The sequence below is a fragment of the Lutra lutra genome, chromosome 15 (assembly GCF_902655055.1).
Source record: "Lutra lutra chromosome 15, mLutLut1.2, whole genome shotgun sequence".
NCBI lineage: Eukaryota > Metazoa > Chordata > Mammalia > Carnivora > Mustelidae > Lutra > Lutra lutra.
The window spans coordinates 2,366,693-2,390,625 of NC_062292.1; the positions used below are offsets into that span (position 1 = coordinate 2,366,693).

Genomic DNA, 23,933 nt, shown 5'->3' on the forward strand with positions numbered 1-23,933 from the left:
TCCCTTGAAAAATCCTTAAAAATAGGAAATGCATATCCACCTCTATGAAAAGATTTGAGTGAGATTGCCCTGATGGGAGGAGCCTGGTTGGCTAGGATGACTTTGAAGGGTCCTTGTAACTTGAGGATTCTGTGTTCCAGGACGAGTGATGGAAATCAGGAAACAGAATCTCCTGCAAAATATTTCCTATGCTTTGAAATGGAAATTAGGCCGTACCAATTTAGGAATCAAATTAAAGCAAATAGTCAGGGTGTTAGCGGGTTGTGCTCCTCCCGGTTTGAAGTGGCAAGTAAAGAGGGAAGGCTGCTTTTTCCTGGATGAAGTAGGATCTCACTCAGCCTGTTTTCATCTTTACTTAGCACCTGCTGGCTTGAAGCGGTGTTGCCCAAGTTATTAGACAGGGGATGTGCCAGGAGCTTGACCTTCCAAGTCTGCTGCCCCTCCCCCACGCCCCCCTGACAGCCTCTCCTGATATGGATGGACAGGGGCTGGTTTAAAATGACAGTCTCAAGTTCGTGTCGGAAGAGAAGGCTAATTCAAAGAAACAGCCGGGCAAGTTCCCTTTCTCTGTAGGAATAATTATCAGCCCCCTCTCCATGGCCCACCTGGGAGCCCATTTTGCCTTTAGATCCCGCTGGCAGAAGACTGACGATGAACTCTGTCGACATAGCATGTCCTTTATCCTCCACAAAGCCATTCGCAATGACTTCTTTCAGAGCTATCTCTACCTGCTGGAAAAAATTCCCCTGGGTAAGTGCGTCAGAGCTATTAGATAAGGGACAAGAAAGGGGGACTTTGTGAGGTCCTGAGACCTCAGCAAGAGAAGTTAGAACAAGGACACTTTTCATGTAAAAAGAACCTACAGCCGATGTCAGGGGGCTTAAACGTTTCCACGTCCTTCTTTCTTGCCAGGTGCAAAGATCAGGTGCTGTTTGGAAGGCCGGGTCTCTGCTTTGCGATGCCCACGCCCTGTCAAGAACTGTGATTTCCTTCCCTGGGTGTCGGTTTTCCCGACTACCAGGCGTACAGAAATCCATTTCCTGAGTTTTGAAGGACTTTTAAAATATTTGCCACAATTGAGAGGGGGGCAAATTAGGTAACTCAAAGATGAGAGTATTAACATAGTAATATGTCAGCTAAGAGATAAAAAGAAAGACTAAACGGTAATAGATCGAGGTGTCCTTGTTGTGTGTGTGTGTGTGTGTGTACATGAGCCCACACTCTGCATGATCCTTTCTGGCTTTCCTGAGACACAGTAATAGAGAACCAAAAAGGAGCAGGTTTTAGTCTGGTCTTTGAATATTAACAAAAAACCTGGGGCAGTGGTCTGTCTCTCTTTTCCCTATTTCCTCCAGTTTTCAGGGAATTAGACAATAGGGCAATAAAAAGCTTATCGGGTTTGCTCCACTATTTCTCTTAGCCTCTGTGAATGGGGTTATTTCAAGGAACCCTTAACAGCACCGAAGAGGAAATAACTTGTGATTAAAGAGTGAAGTGTCCCCCCTTTGATTTATATTTTCTCCCAATGAAAGCAGGACCAGTATGTATCAGCGCCAGTCTGTTTTCTTAAGGCTGTCTGAAAGCCCCTTTGTGCACTTGATGTGGCCAGGGTTTCCAGACACGGTAGGAGCTACGTAATTCTTTGTACTGCGTTCAAGAAACTAGTTAGCAGCCTACCAAGTTTTCTTTTTATAAATCCATTTATGAAGGGATCTTTAATTCTAGACCTACAAATGCTTTCATCTTATACCATGCTTCTTAAGAATTTCCTTATTTATGATTCTGTTTGATCCTCGCAGCTACACCATGGGATGGATAGGATAATATGATTACTTTTCTCCTCCCACCTTCGCACCCTTGTCCCCCATCTTAATTTTTCAAATGGGGAATAGAAAATTCAGAGATGATGAAATCTAACCTAGACAGATCTCATTCAGATAGCAAAGCAAGAAACTAAGACAAGGGCTCTTTCCCGTAGGTCACACAGCCCATGAGTAATTCTTTAAGGATGTGTCATGCGTCTCATTTGTATCCAAATGGAAAAACTAGAGCAGTCCCTTTGGAAGGGGAGGCTGTCCTGGTTGTTCCACACACTGGCAGAGCACTGCTTTCCCAGAGACACTCTTGAAAGCCTTGTGTGTGCCACATCTCAGTAACATCTTAGTGGCTGAGCTGCCGTAGACTGGGAAAAGCTATCACTTAAAATTACTAAGATACTCACCAAGGGGCAGAGGGCAGCCAAATGTTAATTATGAGAGAGATTTCCCCTCTGAAAGTAGCTGAAGATGAGTTAAGAAGGAAGAATAAAACAGTATCTTCTGAAAATCAGTTGAAAATTAATTCGGGAAAAGGAGAGTATAATTTATGTTTCGTCTCAATCCCTGTTTTAATCAGTAGAGTCGTTCTGATTATACCGATTTTTCTCCTCTGTGACTGTGCTGGTGGTTTATGAATAATTTTCAATCTTTACCAAAAATATTAATAAGAACAAAGTTTTGACAGCGTCTCCTATAGAAGCCCAGTGTGAAATAGGAAAAAGTGAAAATTTTCTGCTTTAGGGTTGGGGACAGGATGTGTGCCCTGCTTTGTCCTCTTTGCCTCACAAATGGCTCCTGAGGCACTTTGATATCTCCCATCAGTTCCCATTAACACTCTTTGAAAACCTTAGTCCATTTCTAAGCCAAAGACAAATCCATCTCACTTAGTCAGTTTTCCATAAACAGGTACTGCTTATTTTCTCTGACTGGGATGATTCAGCCCAGACATTCGTTTCCCTTGAGAGTAACCAAGGTGGCCCCATCCATGGTGTCTCTTTGATTTTAGCAGTTGGGAGCTATTTTAGTCTGTATGCACTACGCTATCCTGCAGTAACAAACTAACCCTAAAATCTCAATGGCCAAACATAAAAGTTTACATTTTTGCTGTATCATTTCAACATGCATTATGGGGGTGGAGGCTGTGTTCCACATAGACACTCAGGGATCTAGGATGACAAAGGCTCCATGACTGGGAACACTGCTAGTCACTTTGGTAAGGGAAGCTAGGAGCTGAAGTTTTCCCTAATAGCCCATAAATATTGTGTCCCAGAAGGACATACATTACATCTCCTTAGAGACCATCGCCCAGAACCAGTTGTGTGGCCCTGTCAAACTGCAGGGCTGCTGAGCAACATGACATAGTGTATGTAATGTGTGGTCTCTGGTAAACGCTTCTGCCAGGGAGAAACACTGATTTCTAGAGATAGAAACACCAGACACTTCTACTTCCTGATGAGTTCAATTTAGTATTAAAAGACTTTTATGGAACTCTGTCATTGTGCAAAGAGCTCTTTAATGTCCTGGAGAAGATTCAAACAATTAGACATGGTATCTGTTCTTCAGAATTTTATAAACTGGTAATGAAGGCAAATCAACAAATAATTTTTTATTAATCCTTAAAAGGTTTAAATTAAGGTTACAGGAAAGGCAAGCTGTCAGCTCTATGAATACTCGGCTTTTTTTTGCAGTGTTTTCTTCTCATGACAGATGCAAAAGCACCTCCAGGAGACTCTAAGCTAATTTCAAGGGGCGGAAAGGAACCAGCACGTGTGTCTCGCCTGCTAGTATGACTTTCATCCAATCACAAGTCTTCCCCAGACCTGTGATTATCTTACTTAACCCTTGGTTTTCTCCCCTAGGTGATTATAACGTCTATTTATGGAACGCATGTATCTTCCTATATTAGTTCTCTGATGGGACTCTAGTTCCCATGACTCATTTATCTTATCCTCTTCTATATCTACAGAATTTTGCATTTACCATGGTTCCTGGCACATAGAATTTCATATCTGTTCACAGCAGATCAAGTGGCCTCCTAGTAATAATTAATTTCAGGTCACTAAAGTCTTGAGTTCAAGTTCTGACACTGTTCCTGATAGAGAAATTCACCTCTGGAAGTTGCTAAAGTGTTTGAGTATCATTTTCCTCAGGGCAGTTGGAAGCATTAAAAGCAATTGCTCGTAGTAAATAGCCAATACTCAGTAAGGATTAGTTTTCCTTTTCTTCCTTGGAGCCAGACCTCTTCCAATGCTACCAGATGGTCTTCCCTAGCTCAGGGGTTACCAAAGACGATAAGCTCGGCGCACTTGTGTGGGACTTTTCAGGCAGCAGGGGATAGTGAGATTTTTGGTTTGAAATGAAAACTTAGCCAGTAGATGCGCTCTCTCCTCAGCTCCGCTCAAGTGTCTTGGAATTGGCCTCCCCTCCTTTGGTGGTTTCAAAACTTCATAGAAATGAAAGTAAAGCCCTTATTTTAAAAGGTTAGGGAAAGGCTACTGTAGGGCCTGCACAGAGAGTTTGTTGTTTGGGGTAACTATGGGAAGGACGGTGGCTAACCAGACTCTCCGATTCCTTCTTTCCTGCCTTCCTCCTTCCAGCTGCCTGCATTAGGTGGCCGGTCCCACAGGCACACTGTGCAGGGACATTCAGTCATGGGGACGTTTGCTGGAATATCCTTGGCCAGATTCAGAAATTTGTGGAGAAGCAAGAGCATGCCCGACACAAATTCCCTATAACGGCTTGGCCGTGTCATCAAACACATCACTGTGCAGGAAGAAACGGGAGTAAGCCGGCTGCTGCTCTCAGTGCCCTGCGTGTTCCTAAGTCAGTGACTCCTGACGGCGCGCCCGTTAGGTGGTACCATTCTTTTCCACCCCTTATGTCTGCGGGGCCCATGTGTCGTGGAGTTAAGTGACCTACCGGAGGTCACGTGGCTGTGCGTGGGGAAGCAGGGTTGGAACCGGGGCAGTCTGACTCCAGAGTCGGCCTTTTTTTGAGGTTCAGAATCATGTTGCCTCCCAGTGAAAACGGCAACTTGAGTTATGTAGGCAGCGATGGAAGGTTTACTATGTTTATTTGTTGACAGGAACATTAGCTTTGTGCTGAGATAATCAACAAGAGAGGCAGGCCAGTGAGTAGGGTCATGTAACCCAGTTATACCTGCACAAGGGCACTTGGGGGCTTGGGGTGAGTGATTTGTCTGAAGGTGGTTGTTGGCGACCAAATAGGAAATAACAACTGTATACATCTCCAGTTGGTGAAGCAGTGCTCACGGGGCTTATTAAGGCCCAGCAGAGACGTTTCTACAGGTTAGCCCCTCAAGGATCCTTCTAGTGTTCTCCACAATGTACTTCCGAGTACATAGAAGTCAGTGACCGTTTGTTGATCACACACGGAGTAAGAGTCTATCACTCCTGCGCGTTGTTAAAGGCTTCATCTAACTTCACATTTAGAACAGGGGTTCCACAGTTTAGCAGAATACGGAGGGGCTGGGACATGGCTATGACATGTGATTTCTATGTGACATTAAATTACTAAATCTTTCTGAGTCATCACTCATGGGCAAAATGATGACTCTACCCCCAGTTTCGTGTTATCATAATGAGGATTAAAACAGATAATGTGAAGAGTTAATATGAAAGTGCTTAGTATAAGGCCGGGTGGCCAAGAGGTACCCACCAATTTTTAGTATCCCCCCTTCCCTTACCTCTTTCTACAGGAATCGGTCTCTAAGGAGGAAATTGCAACAATGGTCACCTGTCTGGCAACACAGTTAAAGGCCAGAGTTAACAAATAAAAACACTTCCCATAAGACACATGGGACTGCCAAACAAAACTCAGCATATAACCATTGGCATTTTTCAAATTGATTTTACCCCTATGGAGGCACGGCTGCACAACTCACTGGAGACTGATACGTTTTCAAACATTTGCTGTTACCTTTGCAATGCAGATGCTGCAAGATTATTTGCTTTAAAGAAATGGAGAACCAGATACCTTGTTTTATTTAGCAGACTTTTAGATACACACATGGCATGAGAGGGATGAGATACGGGTTTTGGATTTAAATAGACCTGGGTTCATTTATTTTTTTAAAAGATTTATTTATTGGGGCACCTGGGTGGGTTAGTGGGTTAAACCGCTGCCTTCGGCTCAGGTCATGATCTCAGGGTCCTGGGATCGAGTCCCGCATCGGGCTCTCTGCTCAGCAGGGAGCCCGCTTCCCCCTCTCTCTCTCTGCCTGCCTCTCTGCCTACTTGTGATCTCTGTCTGTCAAATAAATAAATTTAAAAAAATCTAAAAAAAACCCATTTATTTATTTGACAGACAGAGAGACAGTGAGAGAGGGAACACAAGCAGGGGCTGGGACAGGGAGAAGCAGGTTTCCCGCTGAGCAGGGACCCTGATGTGGGGCTCGATCCCAGGGCCCTGGGACCATGACTTGAGCTGAAGGCAGACGCCCAACGACTGAGTCCCCCAGGCGCCCCTCAATCTGGGTTTAAATTCTGGTTGTGTTCTCAGTAGCTACTCAGTCTTGGGTAATTTAGCTCTTTCTGTCTTGTGCTCTTCCGTAGGTGACAGCATCTATCTTACCTGTTCTGTTAGGTGTGAACCCTAAGCATAGGTAGTGCATACGTCCATGTTTGGTCAGTGGCAGTTACTATGTTTCATTATATGGATATGCCTAATTAGGAGGATAGATAGAAACTACACGAAAAGTATAACTTGTGTCCCTTATGTCAGCTTTTCCCTCTAGCCACTCTCTCCTTTGTTGAACCTGCATGCTATTCAAAGAACAGAAAGTGAGCCATATTCATTTAGTCAGTGGAGATTCAAAAGAGACCTGCTATGTGTTAAACATAATGGTAAGTGCTGAGGTTGCAAACACAAGTGAGAGACAGCCTTAGCCTGAAGAATTCAGTGTGGGCAAGAGATCCACACAGAGTGTTTTTGTGGAATGTGGAAACAGTGCTAGAGACTCCCACAGGCTGCTGGTGAGGTGCACAGGACACATGGCGACTGCCGAATCAGGTCTGATGGTTCCAGTGCACATCTCACCGTGAGGAATCTCCCCCCACTGTCTTAGCCTGACTTGTAGACTTCTAAAGTTTGATAGTAGGTGAGGTAGAACACTCAAGAAAGAGAGTTGGGAAGATGTTCAGCCAAGTGGGTAGAGAATATGGCATGGGGTGGCAGGTCCTTGCTGAAGCGGGGAAAGTGTGTTGTCCCTCCTGCCCTCCCTTTGGTCACCTCATTTGTGTTCAAGCCTGGAAAGAATTAGGAACCGCTGAACTAGCCCTCAGCTGAAAAAGAAGCAGCACTTGAAGACTTTTAGGGTAGGTAGCGCATTATTTTAGAGATCAAAACCACCAGATACCTAAAGCATCCAAGGAGTAAATCAAACCTAGAGGGCCCCTCAGGGCAATTCCAAGACTTGATAATCACAAGTATTCTAGTATTCCGACTCACCAGACCTTGTTTGTCTTTCCTGTTTAACTTCTATCACTTAGCATAATGCCCTCAGGGTCCATCTATATTGTCATAAATGACAGGATTTCCTTCTTTTTTTGTGGTTGAATAATATTCCATGATACCTAGATACTTCTTCCTTCCCGCCTGCCTACCTTCCTTCTTTCCTTCTTTCCATTTTTACCATTAATTCTTTAATGGCTAAATTGGGAAGTTCTCATCTGCAAATCTCTTTTATGGAAGGTCTTACCATTCACAAAACCATCTCCTATTGGGCTTTTTTTTCCCGTTTATAAACAAAACGTTAACATGATCCATTATCCTATCTCAAATAATTTCAAACTAAATCTCTCAACTTAACCTACTTATTCTCTCAGATCAATTTTTAGTTGACAAACAGTTTTAACATCTGGAACAAAGTCTAAAAAAATCTAGACCAACCATTTAGAAAAACAAAAAGGAAGAAGAAGGAAACAAAAGACAAGAAGATACTCAGCAGGTATAAGCACTTAGCTATTAACAAAATTTTCCTTAGGGAGTTCACAAGATCCGAATTCTTCTTCAGGGCAAATTAATGTGTATTCTACTTTCCTTTTTGTAACAAGTGAACCATTGCAAGGGTCTTGGGAGTTCAGCCCATAGTGTAGGTCAGGAAATAAGTACCATATTATATCAAGAATGAATAGAACTATATCAAGAACTCTGTCTTAGACTACCCCAAATTTCACAGAGACATTGCAATCCTACAAGAATGAGCTGCTAGTGTATTCCTTTACTAAAAAGGCACAAGCTGATGATTGATTACCTTATCTGAGTCAATTTGCACTGTTGCGGGAGCTACCAAGAGAGGGGAACCTGGGGCTGGCCATGACACCTCATATATCGTTTTAGTGAAATGCTCCTGTCAATTAGGTGAAAATGAGAACTGAAGCCCATAACCATAAAAACCTACCTATTGAATCTGACCCCTGCTGGGCTTGGCATTCACTTGTGGTCTAAGTGTTGCTGGCATAATGGACCATTCCCATTTCCAGATTAAGGGTTTTAATAGACTTCACCAACTAGTTGACTTAAGCAGGTGGTGATGAGTATGGCTGCTTTGCTGCTTTGGCTGGCTCAGTGAGAGTACTGGGCTCTAGCTTGCTTGTGGTCCCAGGCAGCATGCAACTTGGGGAAGAGTCTATGAGCTGTGATTTCCTAGACAGGTTTTCTGAGATACACAGAAGAATTTGGAGCACTCATGGTATTGGGATGACTAAGCTTGATTTTTGTTGTCCTTGTAGAATTTATTGAGCTACCTGCTGTTCACACAACACTTTACTAAGTGCTAGAGAAGAGAGATCGGTGTAGGGTAGTAGTTCCCAATGTTTTGAACCTGAGGACTCTCCTTTTAACGTATTTTCTCAGTTGTTAATATGTGTATAAAATGGCAAAAAGCATCTACATATTTAATTCTTTTAAAAGATTTGTATTTAAAAAAATCTGTAACAGTTAATATATATGGAACTATAGCATATAATATTGTTAGTCTCTAGAAAGTGTACATTGGAACTGATTCTTCTATCCCTTTCAGCAAACTCATGACCATTCAAAGGTCCAAAAATTGGCTCCAACATCTTTGAGTTGGAAAATACCAGTGTAACTTCATAGATGGAATATATTATAATGAAACATTATAAGTGGTGTTTGTTGGATTTTCAACTTTTAAAATCAAAATTTGGGACTATGTAATTTTTATTCAATCAAGAACCAAGTAGTGCCTTAGTCCAATTTCACAACCTCGGTGCTACTTGAATAAAAATGATTCCAATTAAGATTAAATAGATTCTCATATACTCTTTTTTTACTGAAAATTATGTTTATTTTGATTTGCTTTATATCATAACATTTTTGTACTGTTATATATTTTGTTTGGAGTTTTCACCTGTCTTTTATTTGTGATGGTTGAGATAAAAAAATATGTCTTCTTTAGAATATAACTAATGTATCTTTGATTCTTTCTTACTCTATTGCCCAGAATCCAATTCATTCTACTTCTGGATGAACTTATGTTTCTGAAGCCTATATTTTCTGTTGTAATAAAGACTGATTTCTTTCCAGATCTGATAAGTATCTATCATTTTGGGATTTCTTTTCATTGGATTCCTGGGTTAATTTCATTGTCTTTTGACACATACCTTGTCTTGATTTTCACCTTGATTGGGCTGGAATATAGCTTCAAGAAACTCTGAAGAATGAATCCGTGGTAGGTAAATATTCTTCCACGTTTGACTGGGTATTAAGTTTTAGGTTCAAAATAATTTTCTCTCAGAATATTGATGGCATTCCTTCTTTGTTTTCTAGTATTTATTTTTTTCTTAAAGATTTTATTTTTAAGGAATCTCTACACTCAATATGGGGCTCAAGTTCACAAGCCCCAGATCAAGAGTCACATGCTCTACTGACTGAGCCAGCCAGGTGACCCTATTTTCTGGTCTCGGCTCTTTTTTCTTTCTTTCTTTCTCTCTCTCTGCTTTCATTCTTTCTTCCTTATTATGTTCAGCTAACCACTGTTTAGTACATGATTAGTTTTTGATGAGTGTTCAATGATTCATTAGCTGCATATAATTCCCCGTGCTCTGATTAGACCTATGTTACAAGCCTGATTCTACTTCTTTGAATCTAGTTGCCAGATAAAATATAAAACTCCAGATATATTTGAATTTTAAATGATCAATGAATATTTTTTTGTGTAAGTATGCCCTGTGCAATATACAATATTTCAAGTATACACATACTAAGAAATTCTTATTGTTTATATAAAATTCAAAACTAATTGCTTGTCTCATATTTTTATTTGCTAAATCTGGCAACCCTCCTTGAAGGTCAACCACCTTTCCCCTTCTAAACAACTTTAGGATCTTCTATTTCTAGGATTATTACTCTTTGTGTTTTGAAATTTCCTAAGGATTTGTGTAAATTAAATACATGTTGCTCACTATTTGTTGGACCCTACAATCACTTTCAGCTCTGGGAAATTTTCCTCTATTATGTCTTTAATAATTTTCCTCCTTCCATTTCTCTGTTATCGAGAATTCTAATTGGCTTGATGTTTGGGCCTCCTGAATTAAGTCTTTATAGCTCTAATCTATTTACCTCAGTATTTCATGTCTGTCTTTTTATTTATGTTCTGACAAATTTATTCAATGCTCTATTCCAAAGTTTTTGGTAATCAAAACTTTAATTTCTAAGAATTCTTTGTTATTCTTTGAATTATCACTTTCTTGGCATCTTATTTTTGGTTTATGGACGCACCAGTTCTCATATCGCACCAAGGTTATATTTTTTTCTGTTTAGTTTTGGTTTAAATTCTCATCTACTTCCTGAATTATTTCTCTTTTCTTTTGGGTCATTTCTAATGGCTTATCTCTATCTTTTTCTTTCAGACTGCTGTTTTACCCTCACATGTTTAGAAAACTTTTTTATCCATAGTTAGGGATAAGGACAGGTTCAATGATTCTAGGTAATGGAGAAGGTTTCCTCTGTTAAATATGTCTCCCCTGAAAAGAAAGGACGACAAAGAGCTGTACATGTATAGGTAGATCTTACCAGACTCTGATCTGTGTGAGCAGATGAGATGCTTGGGTTCATCTATATGCTAAAATGAGTTGTATTCCAGGATCCTAACACTAACTGCTTTAGGTCTCCTTGGGCAATTAATTGAATTTAAAAAATTTTTAAAGAAGACACTCCCTCACCCAGGGTTATAGCTGTGCTGCCAGTTGCTTTTGGGAGGGTGTGTTTGTCCTCTCACTGGTTGGCTTGCAGAGAGATTTTTGACTAACTCTTATTTCCTTTTGCATCTATACAAGACTGAAAAATTTTTTAGCTTTGTTCCATCTGCTTTTTGTCTTCCAAACATTTGTTGAAATCATGAATCCATCAGTGGCACTCCTCTCATTTTCTTCACTGTTATGTGTTGAGTTTATTAAAAAAATTTGGGAGGAATATGGGGAAAGGCAAGATAAATGCATGTATTCAGCCTACAGACTTGAATCAGAAGTACCTTCCTTTCCTCTGCTCTCTATCGTTTCCTTCTGAATGTCCTCTAATGAGAATATTTTATATCTAAAGAGGTACACTTTTGTTTACAAAAAACACGTACATCCATATTTACTCTTTAGAAATGGGAGTACATATTTTTTCTAAAAATAAATGTCTTAAAATAATACCTTGTATGGTTTCTTAAATAATTAAGTGGCACAGTATATGCGAATGTGCCTAATATACTACCTGGTACAGAATAGTTGCTCAACAAATCTTTTTATCCTTTTTTGTTATTTTATTTTTCAGAAGAAAGAGCTCAAGCACATCTTCTGTAATGTTGGTACAAAGAAACAGTTCAGTATGAGTTGCTTTAAAAAGTGGTGAAAAAAATAGCTACCCTGAATGTACCTTGTGATTAGAAGTAAAGGTTAATGATTAAGTTCTCATAAAACATTTGGAGCTCAAAGATAAAACTCACTATGAAGCTTGTGACCGTCTTCATTCTATTATAGTAAATGGTGTTAAACTTCTAGAAAATACAGTAATAAACTAAAGTTCCATTAAACTATAGAGTTAGTAAGTCACAAAAATGCCACTATGCATGAGATACCTGAAGATCAGAGAGGTTAAGAAGTTTTCCTAAGGTAACATAGTAAGTCTCTGAACCAGAACTCAAACCTAGGTCTTCTTACTATGCCTTTCCTCATGGCACAAATCCACAGGCTTCTAAGAGACAGTTCAATGTATGTTAAGAATGAACTTGTTCTGTCATATAAATATTAATAATATTTCATTTGCAGTGAAATTGTATGCTTTAACAAGTCAAATCATCAATGGTGAGATGCAGTTCTATGCCAGAGCTAAACTTTTCTACCAAGAAGTACCTGCTACAGAAGAGGGTATGATGGGAAATTTCATTGAACTGTCCAAGCCAGATATCCAGGCTTCTCGGGAATTTCTTAGGAAATATGTTGGGGTGAGTTATCCAACTGCTGCTTGATAAGGAAGCAAAGTCTTTGCAAACATCGCACTCACATGCTTCTGTGTTGTCATTTAAGTCATATTGAAGCCATATAGCTCAGCCAAGAGTTTAGCCTGAAAGCCTGCTTTAAGATGTTGAGAAAGGATGGGTTGCATCAAACCACTGGTTCATCCCACTTGGCATTTCATCATCCTAGTACCAGCTAATCTCTCATGCTTCAGGGGAAGGTGAACCAGCAGTGCTAATATTATAATTTGGGGATTAAGAAGACATCTCTTTCTGGACTCTCACAGATGAAATAGTTGACACCAAAATGATTGATGAGAATGCCATTTGGGATCTTGGGGCCATTTATTGATTTCCTATAATACAAATTCAATATAGTAAAGAAATGCATGCCTATGCTTGGTTTTAAAATGATAAGAACAGTAGAATCTCTTTATATTATTTAATACATAGTGCAGACTTTGCCTTGAAAGAATGTGATCTCTCTGTAGCTCTGGTCTTGGGTGAAACTCTTTCCTTACTCCTCCCACCCCACAGAGACAGACTGTATAGTGTGGTGGCCAAAAACTTGGTCTTCAGAGTCATGAGGTTCTTCTATTTAGTGTATAAGCAACCTTGGAATTGTTTCTTAAGTGCTCTAAGTCTCAGTTTTTTCACCTGTGACCTGGGCATAACCCTAGAACCTTCCTCATAGGATAATGTGAAGATTAAATGAGATAATATGTATCAAGTGCTTGCTTTGTTGTGCATAATTATCATCCAATAAATCTAATTTATTTCTACTACTACTACTAATAGGCTTTCATAAAATATGTTCATTACAGTTTAAGGAACTTCATCCAGTTGTTAGAATAAACTTAGGAGCTGCGGACACAATAAAGCTGCTATTGGTCCTGCTGAAGCCATAAAGTCCTAACTGGCAAACGGGTTTCATCCCGATTCATTTTGAAGTCATCTATTGGAAATTTGGAGCCCATTTTATTCTGATAAAAGCACTGGGTTATAGGAGACTGATGAATCACAGGCCTGTACCTCTGAAACCAATAGTACATTATATGTTAATTAATTGAGTTTAAATTAAAAAAAAGGAACATTATAAGTAAACATTATAAATAATAATTTATAATAAATTTATTATAAATAAACATTATAAATAAGTATTTGGGTTAGGTTGCCAAGCTCCTTAGAAGCACACTGTTAAGAATATCCCTAGTGTTGAGGTGAGGTTCACCTCACATCCATCCTCCTTGGAGCCCCAAGTGCCTGAGCAGAGAGAGTTGGATCAGGATGGAGCACCCACTGGGGCCCCTGTGTGAGCGTCAGGCGCCGCCATGAGGGACGGTACGGCTGGAGGTGATGGCTGTGGCTCTGTATAGGTCAGGGCAACTGGAGTATTTCTAATCGGTGTTGCTGACTGATTTCTTGGCGTGGTTTTCTGAGATAGTCGCTCAGCTAAGCACTTTAGAGGTACCGTCTTGATTAGGTTCCATAAGAATTCTAGAAGGTAAGTACTGTCATTATCCTTGTTTTTCCAGTTGTGGAAACTGAGGTTTGGACATGTTAAATAAGTTGTCAAGGTGATGGAGCTGGTAAGAGACCGAGCCGGGACTGAAGCCCAACCAGGTCTTCTGACACCAAACTCTTTACTCTTAACCACAACATATTTTTTCCATTTGTCTCATGAAGCAGAAAAATCCTTGCTCTCTCTCTCTCTCTCTTTCTCTCTCTCTCTCTCTGTGTGTGTGTGTGTGTGTGTGTGTACCACAGACCTCAGTTCTTCTCCAGCCTGGCTGAAAGCAATCCCTCCTGCTTGCCTTGTGGCGAGGCCGACTTTGATCCCAGTGCGTCTGAGAAGCTTAGTTTGTAATCCAGCTGCTTGTCACTCCGAGTGGAATGCCAAGCTGACCACAGGGATGCTGGTCAGACAGCCCATACACGTGCCCATGGACCTGGGAAAGGAAACAGCCTTATGCTTGCTTATTTATGTTGGAGAAAAACAGCCTGCTCTTTTCAAACAAATACGAGGAGTCCTTCTCAATGGACCAGGCTCGTTCTGAAGCAGTGACCTCTAACTAACTGCACACAGTCTTTTTAAAGAAATGATATTTTGGTGCTTTGACCTTAATAATCTGCTAAATTCGTATCCAGGTCAAGATACAAGACTATAGGGAATACGAGTACCTGACATGATTTATCTCCTGTCAACTGGGAAAAGGCAGACTGTTTAATACAAAGTTTTGCCTTCCTTTCACCACTTAGTGACCCAGGACAGTGGGAAAGGTGTTTAAACTTGCTTCAAATACGTTTGCTTTAGCAAACAAACACATGATACCAGGATGATGTCAATGGCATGGCCGATAACTTTCCTCTGTTTTAGCCTTCTAGTGGGAAAGCAGCAGTTTCTACAAAATAACCAGTATTTGGTGGTTCTTTATCTTTTTTTTTTTTTTAATTTTTTTTATTTTATTTATTTATTTATTTATTTTTTTTTTATTTTTTTTTTTTAAATTTTTTTTTATTTTTTCAGCATAACAGTATTCATTATTTTTGCACCACACCCAGTGCTCCATGCAATCTGTGCCCTCTACAATACCCACCACCTGGTGCCCCCAACCTCCCACCCCCCACCCCTTCAAAATTCTCAGATCGTTTTTCAGAGTCCATAGTCTCTCATGGTTCACCTCCCCTTCCAATTTCCCTCAACTCCCTTCTCCTCTCCATCTCCCCTTGTCCTCCATGCTATTTGTTATGCTCCACAAATAAGTGAAACCATATGATAATTGACTCTCTCTGCTTGACTTATTTCACTCAGCATAATCTCTTCCAGTCCCGTCCATGTTGCTACAAAACTTGGGTATTCATCCTTTCTTTCTTTCTTTCTTTCTTTCTTTTTTTTTTTTTTTTTTTTTACAGCTTTATAAACATATATTTTTATCCCCAGGGGTACAGGTCTGCGAATCGCCAGGTTTACACACTTCACAACACTCACCATAGCACATACCCTCCCCAATATCCATAACCCCACCCCCTCTCCCAACCCCCTCCCCCATCAACCCTCAGTTTGTTTTGTGAGATTAAGAGTCACTTATGGTTTGTCTCCCTCCCAATCCCATCTTGTTTCATTTACTCTTCTCCTACCCCCTCAACCCCCCATGTTGCATCTCCTCTCCCTCATATCAGGGAGATCATATGATAGTTGTCTTTCTCCGATTGACTTATTTCGCTAAGCATGATACCCTCTAGTTCCATCCACGTCGTCGCAAATGGCAAGATTTCATTTCTTTTGATGGCTGCATAGTATTCCATTGTGTATATATACCACATCTTCTTTATCCATTCGTCTGTAGATGGACATCTAGGTTCTTTCCATAGTTTGGCTATTGTAGACATTGCTGCTATAAACATTCGGGTGCACGTGCCCCTTCGGATCACTACGTTTGTATCTTTAGGGTAAATACCCAGCAGTGCAATTGCAGGGTCATAGGGTAGTTCTATTTTCAACATTTTGAGGAACCTCCATGCTGTTTTCCAGAGTGGTTGCACCAGCTTGCATTCCCACCAACAGTGTAGGAGGGTTCCCCTTTCTCCGCATCCTCGCCAGCATCTGTCATTTCCTGACTTGTTAATTTTAGCCATTCTGACTGGTGTGAGGTGATATCTCATGGTGGTTTTGATTTGTATTTCCCTGATGCCGAGTGATATGGAGCACTTTTTCATGTGTCTGTTGGCCATCTGGATGTCTTCTTTGCAGAAAGTGACAAAGTACAGCATCCCTTCCTGATCAAAACTCTTCAAAGTGTAGGGATAGAGGGCACATACCTCAATATTATCAAAGCCATCTATGAAAAACCCACCGCAAATATCATTCTCAATGGAGAAAAACTGAAAGCTTTTCCGCTAAGGTCAGGAACACGGCAGGGATGTCCGTTATCACCACTGCTATTCAACATAGCACTAGAAGTCCTAGCCTCAGCAATCAGACAACAAAAGGAAATTAAAGGCATCCAAATCGGCAAAGAAGAAGTCAAACTATCACTCTTCGCAGATGATATGATACTCTATGTGGAAAACCCAAAAGACTCCACTCCAAAACTGCTAGAACTTGTACAGGAATTCAGTAAAGTGTCAGGATATAAAATCAATGCACAGAAATCAGTTGCATTTCTCTACACCAACAACAAGACAGAAGAAAGAGAAATTAAGGAGTCCATCCCATTTACAATTGCACCCAAAACTATAAGATACCTAGGAATAAACCTAACCAAAGAGACTAAGAATCTATACTCAGAAAACTATAAAGTACTCATGAAAGAAATTGAGGAAGACACAAAGAAATGGAAAAATGTTCCATGCTCCTGGATTGGAAGAATAAATATTGTGAAAATGTCTATGCTACCTAAAGCAATCTACACATTTAATGCAATTCCTATCAAAGTACCATCCATTTTTTCAAAGAAATGGAACAAATAATCCTAAAATTTATATGGAACCAGAAAAGACCTCGAATAGCCAAAGGAATATTGAAGAAGAAAGCCAAAGTTGGTGGCATCACAATTCCGGACTTCAAGCTCTATTACAAAGCTGTCATCATCAAGACAGCATGGTACTGGCACAAAAACAGACACATAGATCAATGGAACAGAATAGAGAGCCCAGAAATGGACCCTCAACTCTATGGTCAACTCATCTTCGACAAAGCAGGAAAGAATGTCCAATGGAAAAAAGACAGCCTCTTCAATAAATGGTGTTGGGAAAATTGGACAGCCACATGCAGAAAAATGAAATTGGATCATTTCCTTACACCACACACGAGAATAGACTCAAAATGGATGAAGGATCTCAATGTGAGAAAGGAATCCATCAAAATCCTCGAGGAGAACACAGGCAGCAACCTCTTCGACGTCAGCCGCAGCAACATCTTCCTAGGAACATCACCAAAGGCAAGGGAAGCAAGGGCAAAAATGAACTTTTGGGATTTTATCAAGATCAAAAGCTTTTGCACAGCAAAGGAAACAGTGAACAAAACCAAAAGACAACTGACAGAATGGGAGAAGATATTTGCAAATGACATATCAGATAAAGGGCTAGTGTCCAAAATCTATAAAGAACTTAGCAAACTCAACACCCAAAGAACAAAGAATCCAATCAAGAAATGGGCAGAGGACATGAACAGACATTTCTGCAAAGAAGGTTCTTTATCTTTTGACCTCTTGCAGAGATTAGATGATTAAAAACTCTGGGTCTCATTTGTTCTATTTCATGGTTTTTATATGGTGGCATTTAACACTTTCCTTTTAGTTTTAAACTCCACTGGATGAACTTAAAATGATGTTCTTTGAAGCAAAATATATAGGCAGAATCAAAATGAAAATGAAATTCGCAACAGTATTTTGCTATTTATATGAATCCATACATAGGAAGACAGCATCGTAAGTGACGATGAAAATAACAAAATGTGCTGTGATGAGCACTGGGTGTTACACACAACTAACGAATCACTGAACACTACATCAAAAACTAATGATGTACTATAGAGTGGCTTACTCAACATAATAAAAAATAAGAATAATATTAGATGTAATATTTATTCAAGGTCATTATATAATAAAAGCATTTTTCAATTAAAAAAAGGAAAATAACAAAACGTCTTGTTTTGAAATCATACATTGTGTGTAGGTCTAGTCATATTCATGGAAAGACATGAGCTTTCAATAGGGGCAGCCATAGTGTCCAAGAGTCAGGAGATGTCCCTGAGATCTGTTTTTAAATACTCCTTCCAGAGGAGTTGTGTGTGAGAGAGAGAGTGAAATTTGGTGCCAGGATCGGGGAGACAGTGCCAGTACATGTAGAGTAGATAACGAGAACTAAGCAATAGTGGTAAAGAGCTATGGTACACAGAATTAGGGTGAAGGGTACCTTAATGTAGTTGTAAATAACCATTGTTTCAAAAGTAACTATAGTCAAATATCACACATCTAAATTGGAGAAAAATACAACTCCAAGGATGAGAATTTTCAAGGGAATTCTATCTCAAACCTTTCACCTCTCTGAATCTTGGTTTCTTTGTCTAAAAAAGTAGGGAAATTAGACATGAATCCTTTAAAAACTCTAGGGTTTTGCTAAGATGCTTCAAGGTCTTATTGGGAGAATGATAGGGAGGGTGAGTGGGTGAGGCCCTACCTCCCATTAGCCAGAGCAGCTTTGTGTTTCTGTGGTTCATTGAGATAAAGGAGGAAAGCTTTTATCATCTCTACTCCTCTGGCACAGGTCTCTGAGCCCTCTTTTTCATTCTGTGGTTTAATCCTAAGACTACTTGCTACGATAACCTGAGCAACATGATCCATAGAGACTTAAAGCCAAGTAACGGTAGGAAAAATTTGTAGTTATAATCTCTAATTGAGCATATAAATTTCTAGTAACATCATTTTCAGTAACTTAAATGAATTTCCCTATACTTTCCTCATCTTGTTTATGTAACAGATTTACTTAAAAGATGTTTTCATTATGGTGTTAACAATACAAATCTTTAGCTTAGGCCTTTTTTATTTTTCTGAACTAGTTTACGTTATAATACCCAAATGAGGGAGGTGACATAGTGTAAGTAGGAATGGCAAACCCATGGAACATGTACTGCCACTTCCCCTTCCCATGCACAAGGCAGACATTACTAGACAATCACAGAACTCTTTCCTTCATTGAGTCTCATTGAAGCCTTATGATTTTGTTCAACATAGCATTAGACAGATACTACTGAGGGAATCGGGGTTGGTACTTGAGGTGACAACGCTAAGGCAGAACTGGGTTTGGATTCAAGCAGTTCTGTGTTCAAGCCCTAATTCAGCCATTACTGTGTGGTATTAGAAATCTAAGTTTCCTCAGCTTCAAACGTGGGAATAATCATGATTTTATGGAATTGTTTTGATTATTATAGTTATTACAGATGCAAAGAGCTTCTGTGTATGAGTACTTGATAAATCATGGTTATTATGATTCCATTTGAAAAGAAGCCACAACTGCTTCACTTTTTGTTCTTCCTTGTGACTTTATTGATGTGAAGAAGGCCTCCTGGGTGGACTAGAAAGGAGCATTTCCGCTGCTCAAACATCACCTCTTGATCCTTAGACAAATGTTTTTTTAAAATCCTTAGTTGCTGTGAAAACAAGAGCAGTCTTTCTCAAGATTTTGATTGGCAACATAAGTATCTCATTGCTGTAATTTTTAACACAAAACATATTTAGCAGTCATCCCTTATGACAAGAAATCTAGACAAGATAATGCATAGACACTGAATAATATACACTCATGTATATGTGTATATATATATATGTATATACATATGACACATATATATCTGTGTATGTGTATGTATAGGTATGTGTTACTTTGTAGAAGCAAGTTGGAGAAAGTTTCCATTGGCTGGCTTCTCCCTGCACCGCCTATCTATCCTTCACCTCCAGTTGATTTAGTGTATAGACACACTTTATAAAAATTATTTTAGAGGGAATTTGTGCCCAGTAAATCAGGTAATTTCTCTTATAAAGGCAGAAAACTATTTCTAGCATGAAAAGAGACAAGGAGACTTTGCTGCAAACACCTTCTATCCATGTGATAGGGCTGTGTGCCATTGGGGCTAGGTTTGAAGTAAAATTCTGGCCTGAAAGGCTTTTTCACTGCTTTGCTCTTTTCTTTTCTTTTCTTTCTTTTCCTTTCCTTTCCTTTCCTTTCCTTTCCTTTCCTTCCCTTTCCTTTCCTTTCCTTCCTTTTACTTTTCTTTTCTCTCCTTTCCTTTCTCCTCTCTTCTTCTCTTCTCTCACTTCTCCTCTCCTCTCTTTTTCCTTCCTTCTTTCCTCCCTCCCTTCCTTCCTTCCTTCCTTTTTTTTTTTAATATAGCCATAAGCCACTCTGCAGGTCCATTTAGCTGTGGGCTTGACCCAGATTTGCAGTTAATACAATTCTACTTTTAAAGGGCTTTCAGGGGTTCATTTCCTTGAGAAAATTACCAGGTTTTTAGACCTAAGATATTACTTTCTGGCTTTGAAATTCTTTTGAAGATCTATATTTGGATAAAATAAAGAAAGTGAAAGCTAGCAAGGTTGGGTATTTTTTTAAAAAGGTAACTGGGTATTCTAGAACTCAATCGTGGTAGTGGATACATGCCCATATACTTTGTTCAAACTCATTGAGTGGTGTATTTAAAAGAATGCATTTTATTATGTGAAACTGACCAAAATAAAGTTAGTTTAAAGAGGTCATTGGAGCGTCCTAGACTCAGGGTCAGTGTTTGTATTTGAAGTATTCCATAAGGTACCTTTCTGCAGGGCCCCGGGCGAGCTGGGACAGACTGTGCCTTGGATTGCGGCTCTGGGATAGGAAGGGTCAGCAAGCATGTCTTGTTGCCGGTTTTCAACAGCGTGGAGCTGGTGGACATGATGGAATCGTTCCTCCTCGAAGCCCAGAACTATCTGCAGGTCAATGGGGACAAGGTAGAAAGTTACCACTGCCACAGCCTGCAGGAATTCACGCCCCCATTGGGCAGATACGATGTCATCTGGATTCAGTGGTCTCTGGTTAGTGCTGCACGGCCCAACATTGGCCTCTCTCCCCTTCCCAGATAGAGAAGACGACACCGGGGGCTAATCTGAGGATGTGTGGAGGGGAAGCAAAGACCTAAAGGGAGAGGGAGTTGTAGTCATGCTTAGAGCAGTTATCTAGACTTAGGCATCTTAGAAACCCCCAGAGCTCTGGTCCTCCCAGTCTTTCCCCTAAGATGCTCTACTACAAGCCTGAAAGTTCCCATCTTCAGGGGTGGAATGCCTTTATACCAACCTAACTCTAAGAAGAAAACCAAATTCTTGAAAAACTTTAAAAAGTGAGGTCAAAAAAGTTTATCCCCATTTATTGGCAAAACTAGAATTTCTTAGATTTAAATTCTCAGGAAATGAGGTAGCAATGAATTAGAATTTGGTCTAAGTGAATGTGTGTGTGGCTAGGAGACACAGAGGAGTGATGACAAAATTGGGTTGTCTGGGGACAATGGCACGGACTCAGGGGCTAGGCAATAGTTTATTTTGTGCTTGTGAGATAGACAGACCAGCTAGTTGAATTCCTATTTTATAGATGGGACACAGAGCCTCCTCAGAGAGGATACCTGTCCTCTTACCTAAATTCTTAAGTCTCCTGCAACTAGACCAGTTCAGGCTCTTAAGTAACTCGTGAATGAATGAACAAATGGTCTCCTTATTCTTAGACTTGTGGTCTTTCCTACCTTCCTACTCTCCTCCCTCACACCCATCATTTCATCCTGTTCCCCCATCTACTTGGCCTCACCTGTAGGGCACCTGACTGATAAAGACCTTCTTGAGTTTCTTTCCCAGTGCCGAGCTGGCCTGAAAGAAAATGGTGTCGTCATACTGAAGGACAACGTGGCTTGGCAGGGCTGTCTCTTCAATCTCTCTGATAGCAGTGTGACTCGGGACATGGACATCCTCTGGAGCCTCATTAGGAAGAGTGGGCTGGTGGTGCTGGGCCAGGAGAAGCAGGACGGTTTTCCAGAGCAGTGCGTCCCGGTGTGGATGTTCGCATTGCACAGTGATGGACATTCCTGACTGGCAGTGGAATGCAGGGCTGGGCTGCTCAGGGTGCTTTGGGGCAGAGGTCCTCTCCTCCTAGTTCATGGGGTGATGGAGAGAAGAGATGCAATGCATGTCTGGAAATGATGTAGTATGTACAAGTTTCCACTAATTTTATAAGGACATGCACACACCCAATGGATTTTCTGGACGATATATAGAGTGAAACATCAGGAAAATTGTTTTAAGAACTGCTTGTATACACCCAAACTATACAAGTGAACACAAAAACAGAAAAGGGATCAATGTTAAATTATAAACTGTCTTGGTCTGTGAACATTTGCATTATGGAGTATCCCGGGATGGGTGGGTTCAAGTCTAGACCCCCTTTCTCTGCCCTCATGCTAGTTAAAGTCTATTTCATTCCTCTTTAGGACTGCTACTTCTCTTAGACAAAAAAATCTCACCCTAATTAAGACGGCACCAGTCAAAATAGTCTATGAAAACAAATCCACTGCTTCATTTTTCTTTAGCCTTTCTCTTCCCAGAAAAAGTATATGTGGCTTCACTTTCTATTTTGGTTCAATTTTACCACCAATGATGTAATATGGATGTAATTTGATAACAGAGGTCTCCATTTCAGTGATGAGGAAGTATCTCCTTTCAGGAGAAAATGTTGTATGTTGAAATTTCAGCTGTGAATGTATAAGTAAATGTCCTCGATAATCTAATTTTAGCCATTGGCCTCCAACACTGCTTGCTTCATTGTAGCCAGTCCTGTTTCTTTCTTTGCTAAGAATGTACATTGGAAAGAGAAGGGAAATGGTAAACCATGAAAACTAAGTTAACTGGATTAATTTAAGGCATTGGTTTAGTTAAAAATAATCTAGGGGTGCCTGAGTGGCTCAGTTCTTTAAGCATCTAACTCTTGATTTTGGCTCAGGTCATGATCTCAGGGTATGTCCTGCATGGGGCTCCATGCCAGGTGCAGGATCTTCTCTCCCCCTCTCCCTCTGCCCCTCCCCACCTCAAGAAAAAAATCTAAAATCATTCAAACAAAAAATGCAATTTAATGTTTTTTTAAAGATTCATTTATTTATTTGAAAGAGAGAGAATGAGAGAAAAAGCATGGTAGTGTGGGGGAGGGTCAGAGGGAGAGTCAGGTTCCCCCTGAGCATGGAACCCCATGTAAGACTCAATTCTGGGACTCCAGGATCATGACCTGAGCTGAAGGCACTTGCTTAACAAACTGAGCCACCCAGACATTCCAACTTGTAATTTACTTTTTATTAGTGGGACGTTTAAATATAACTGATGTAAGGCACTCCAATATCTTCATGTTGAAAATATACATATTTGTATACTGACATGTATTTGTATCTTGATATATGTTGAGTCTTGTTTGAGATGCGAAATATCAATTTAAGTAAAGAAGGTCTACTGCATGGATACGCTATAACCATAAAAAAATCATACTTGTAAGTCAGAGCTCTAACTTAGGAGGAAAACAATCATTATGAAACATTTACTACCTTGTTATAGGATTACCGTGGTAGTTTTATTTATGTCCTGGAAAATTAAGTCACTTACTTTGCCTCTGGCACCTTCTACATGTTGTGTTCCTCGCCATGCTCTAGGGTAATGTAACAGAATGAGAGTTGGAACCATTAGAGAACAAACCAGAACTAAATCAAATGGCAAGCCTTTGCTAAACAAACGAATATGGCCAAACACGGGCATTCATGATTTAATCCTCTGTGCCTTGGAGAAAATCAGCCAAATAATTGTTTAAGACTTATTCTAGAAATTTTCTTTTATACTAGCACCCTTAATTCTCTTATCCCTTGACTTTCTATTTTGCCAATATTCAAATGCTAGTTGACAAATTGTCAATTTTCTCTGCTCCCAGGTTCTTGAGCTGAAAGAAATAACATGGTTGTCCTAGAAATAGGTTCTTTAACTCAGATGAGTTTTAGAGGTTGACCAGCAGTCCCCTTGTGTTCCTAAGTCAAGTCACTTTACAATTCTCCTCAGACCGGTTTCAGATATTTACTGCTTTATACA

At 40.0% G+C, this 23,933-nt stretch overlaps 1 protein-coding gene across 1 annotated transcript; it reads left to right on the forward strand.

Moving 5' to 3' along the window:
• The first annotated feature begins 530 nt into the window (after nucleotides 1-530).
• NTMT2 (N-terminal Xaa-Pro-Lys N-methyltransferase 2) lies at nucleotides 531-22,787 on the forward strand. The gene is made up of 4 exons (XM_047704386.1): nucleotides 531-750; nucleotides 12,113-12,288; nucleotides 20,619-20,871; nucleotides 21,634-22,787. The coding sequence occupies exons 1-4, from the start codon at nucleotides 597-599 to the stop codon at nucleotides 21,903-21,905; spliced, it is 855 nt and encodes a 284-aa protein (XP_047560342.1). The 5' UTR covers nucleotides 531-596; the 3' UTR covers nucleotides 21,906-22,787.
• The last annotated feature ends 1,146 nt before the right edge of the window (nucleotides 22,788-23,933 follow it).

Coding starts and splice junctions, on each gene's coding strand:
- NTMT2 (XM_047704386.1), top strand. CDS start 597: ATGGCCCACCTGGGAGCCCATTTTGCCTTTAGATCCCGCTGGCAGAAG. Junction 751..12,112: donor GCTGGAAAAAATTCCCCTGG/GTAAGTGCGTCA, acceptor TTTCATTTGCAG/TGAAATTGTATGCTTTAACA. Junction 20,872..21,633: donor GATTCAGTGGTCTCTGGTTA/GTGCTGCACGGC, acceptor CCTCACCTGTAG/GGCACCTGACTGATAAAGAC.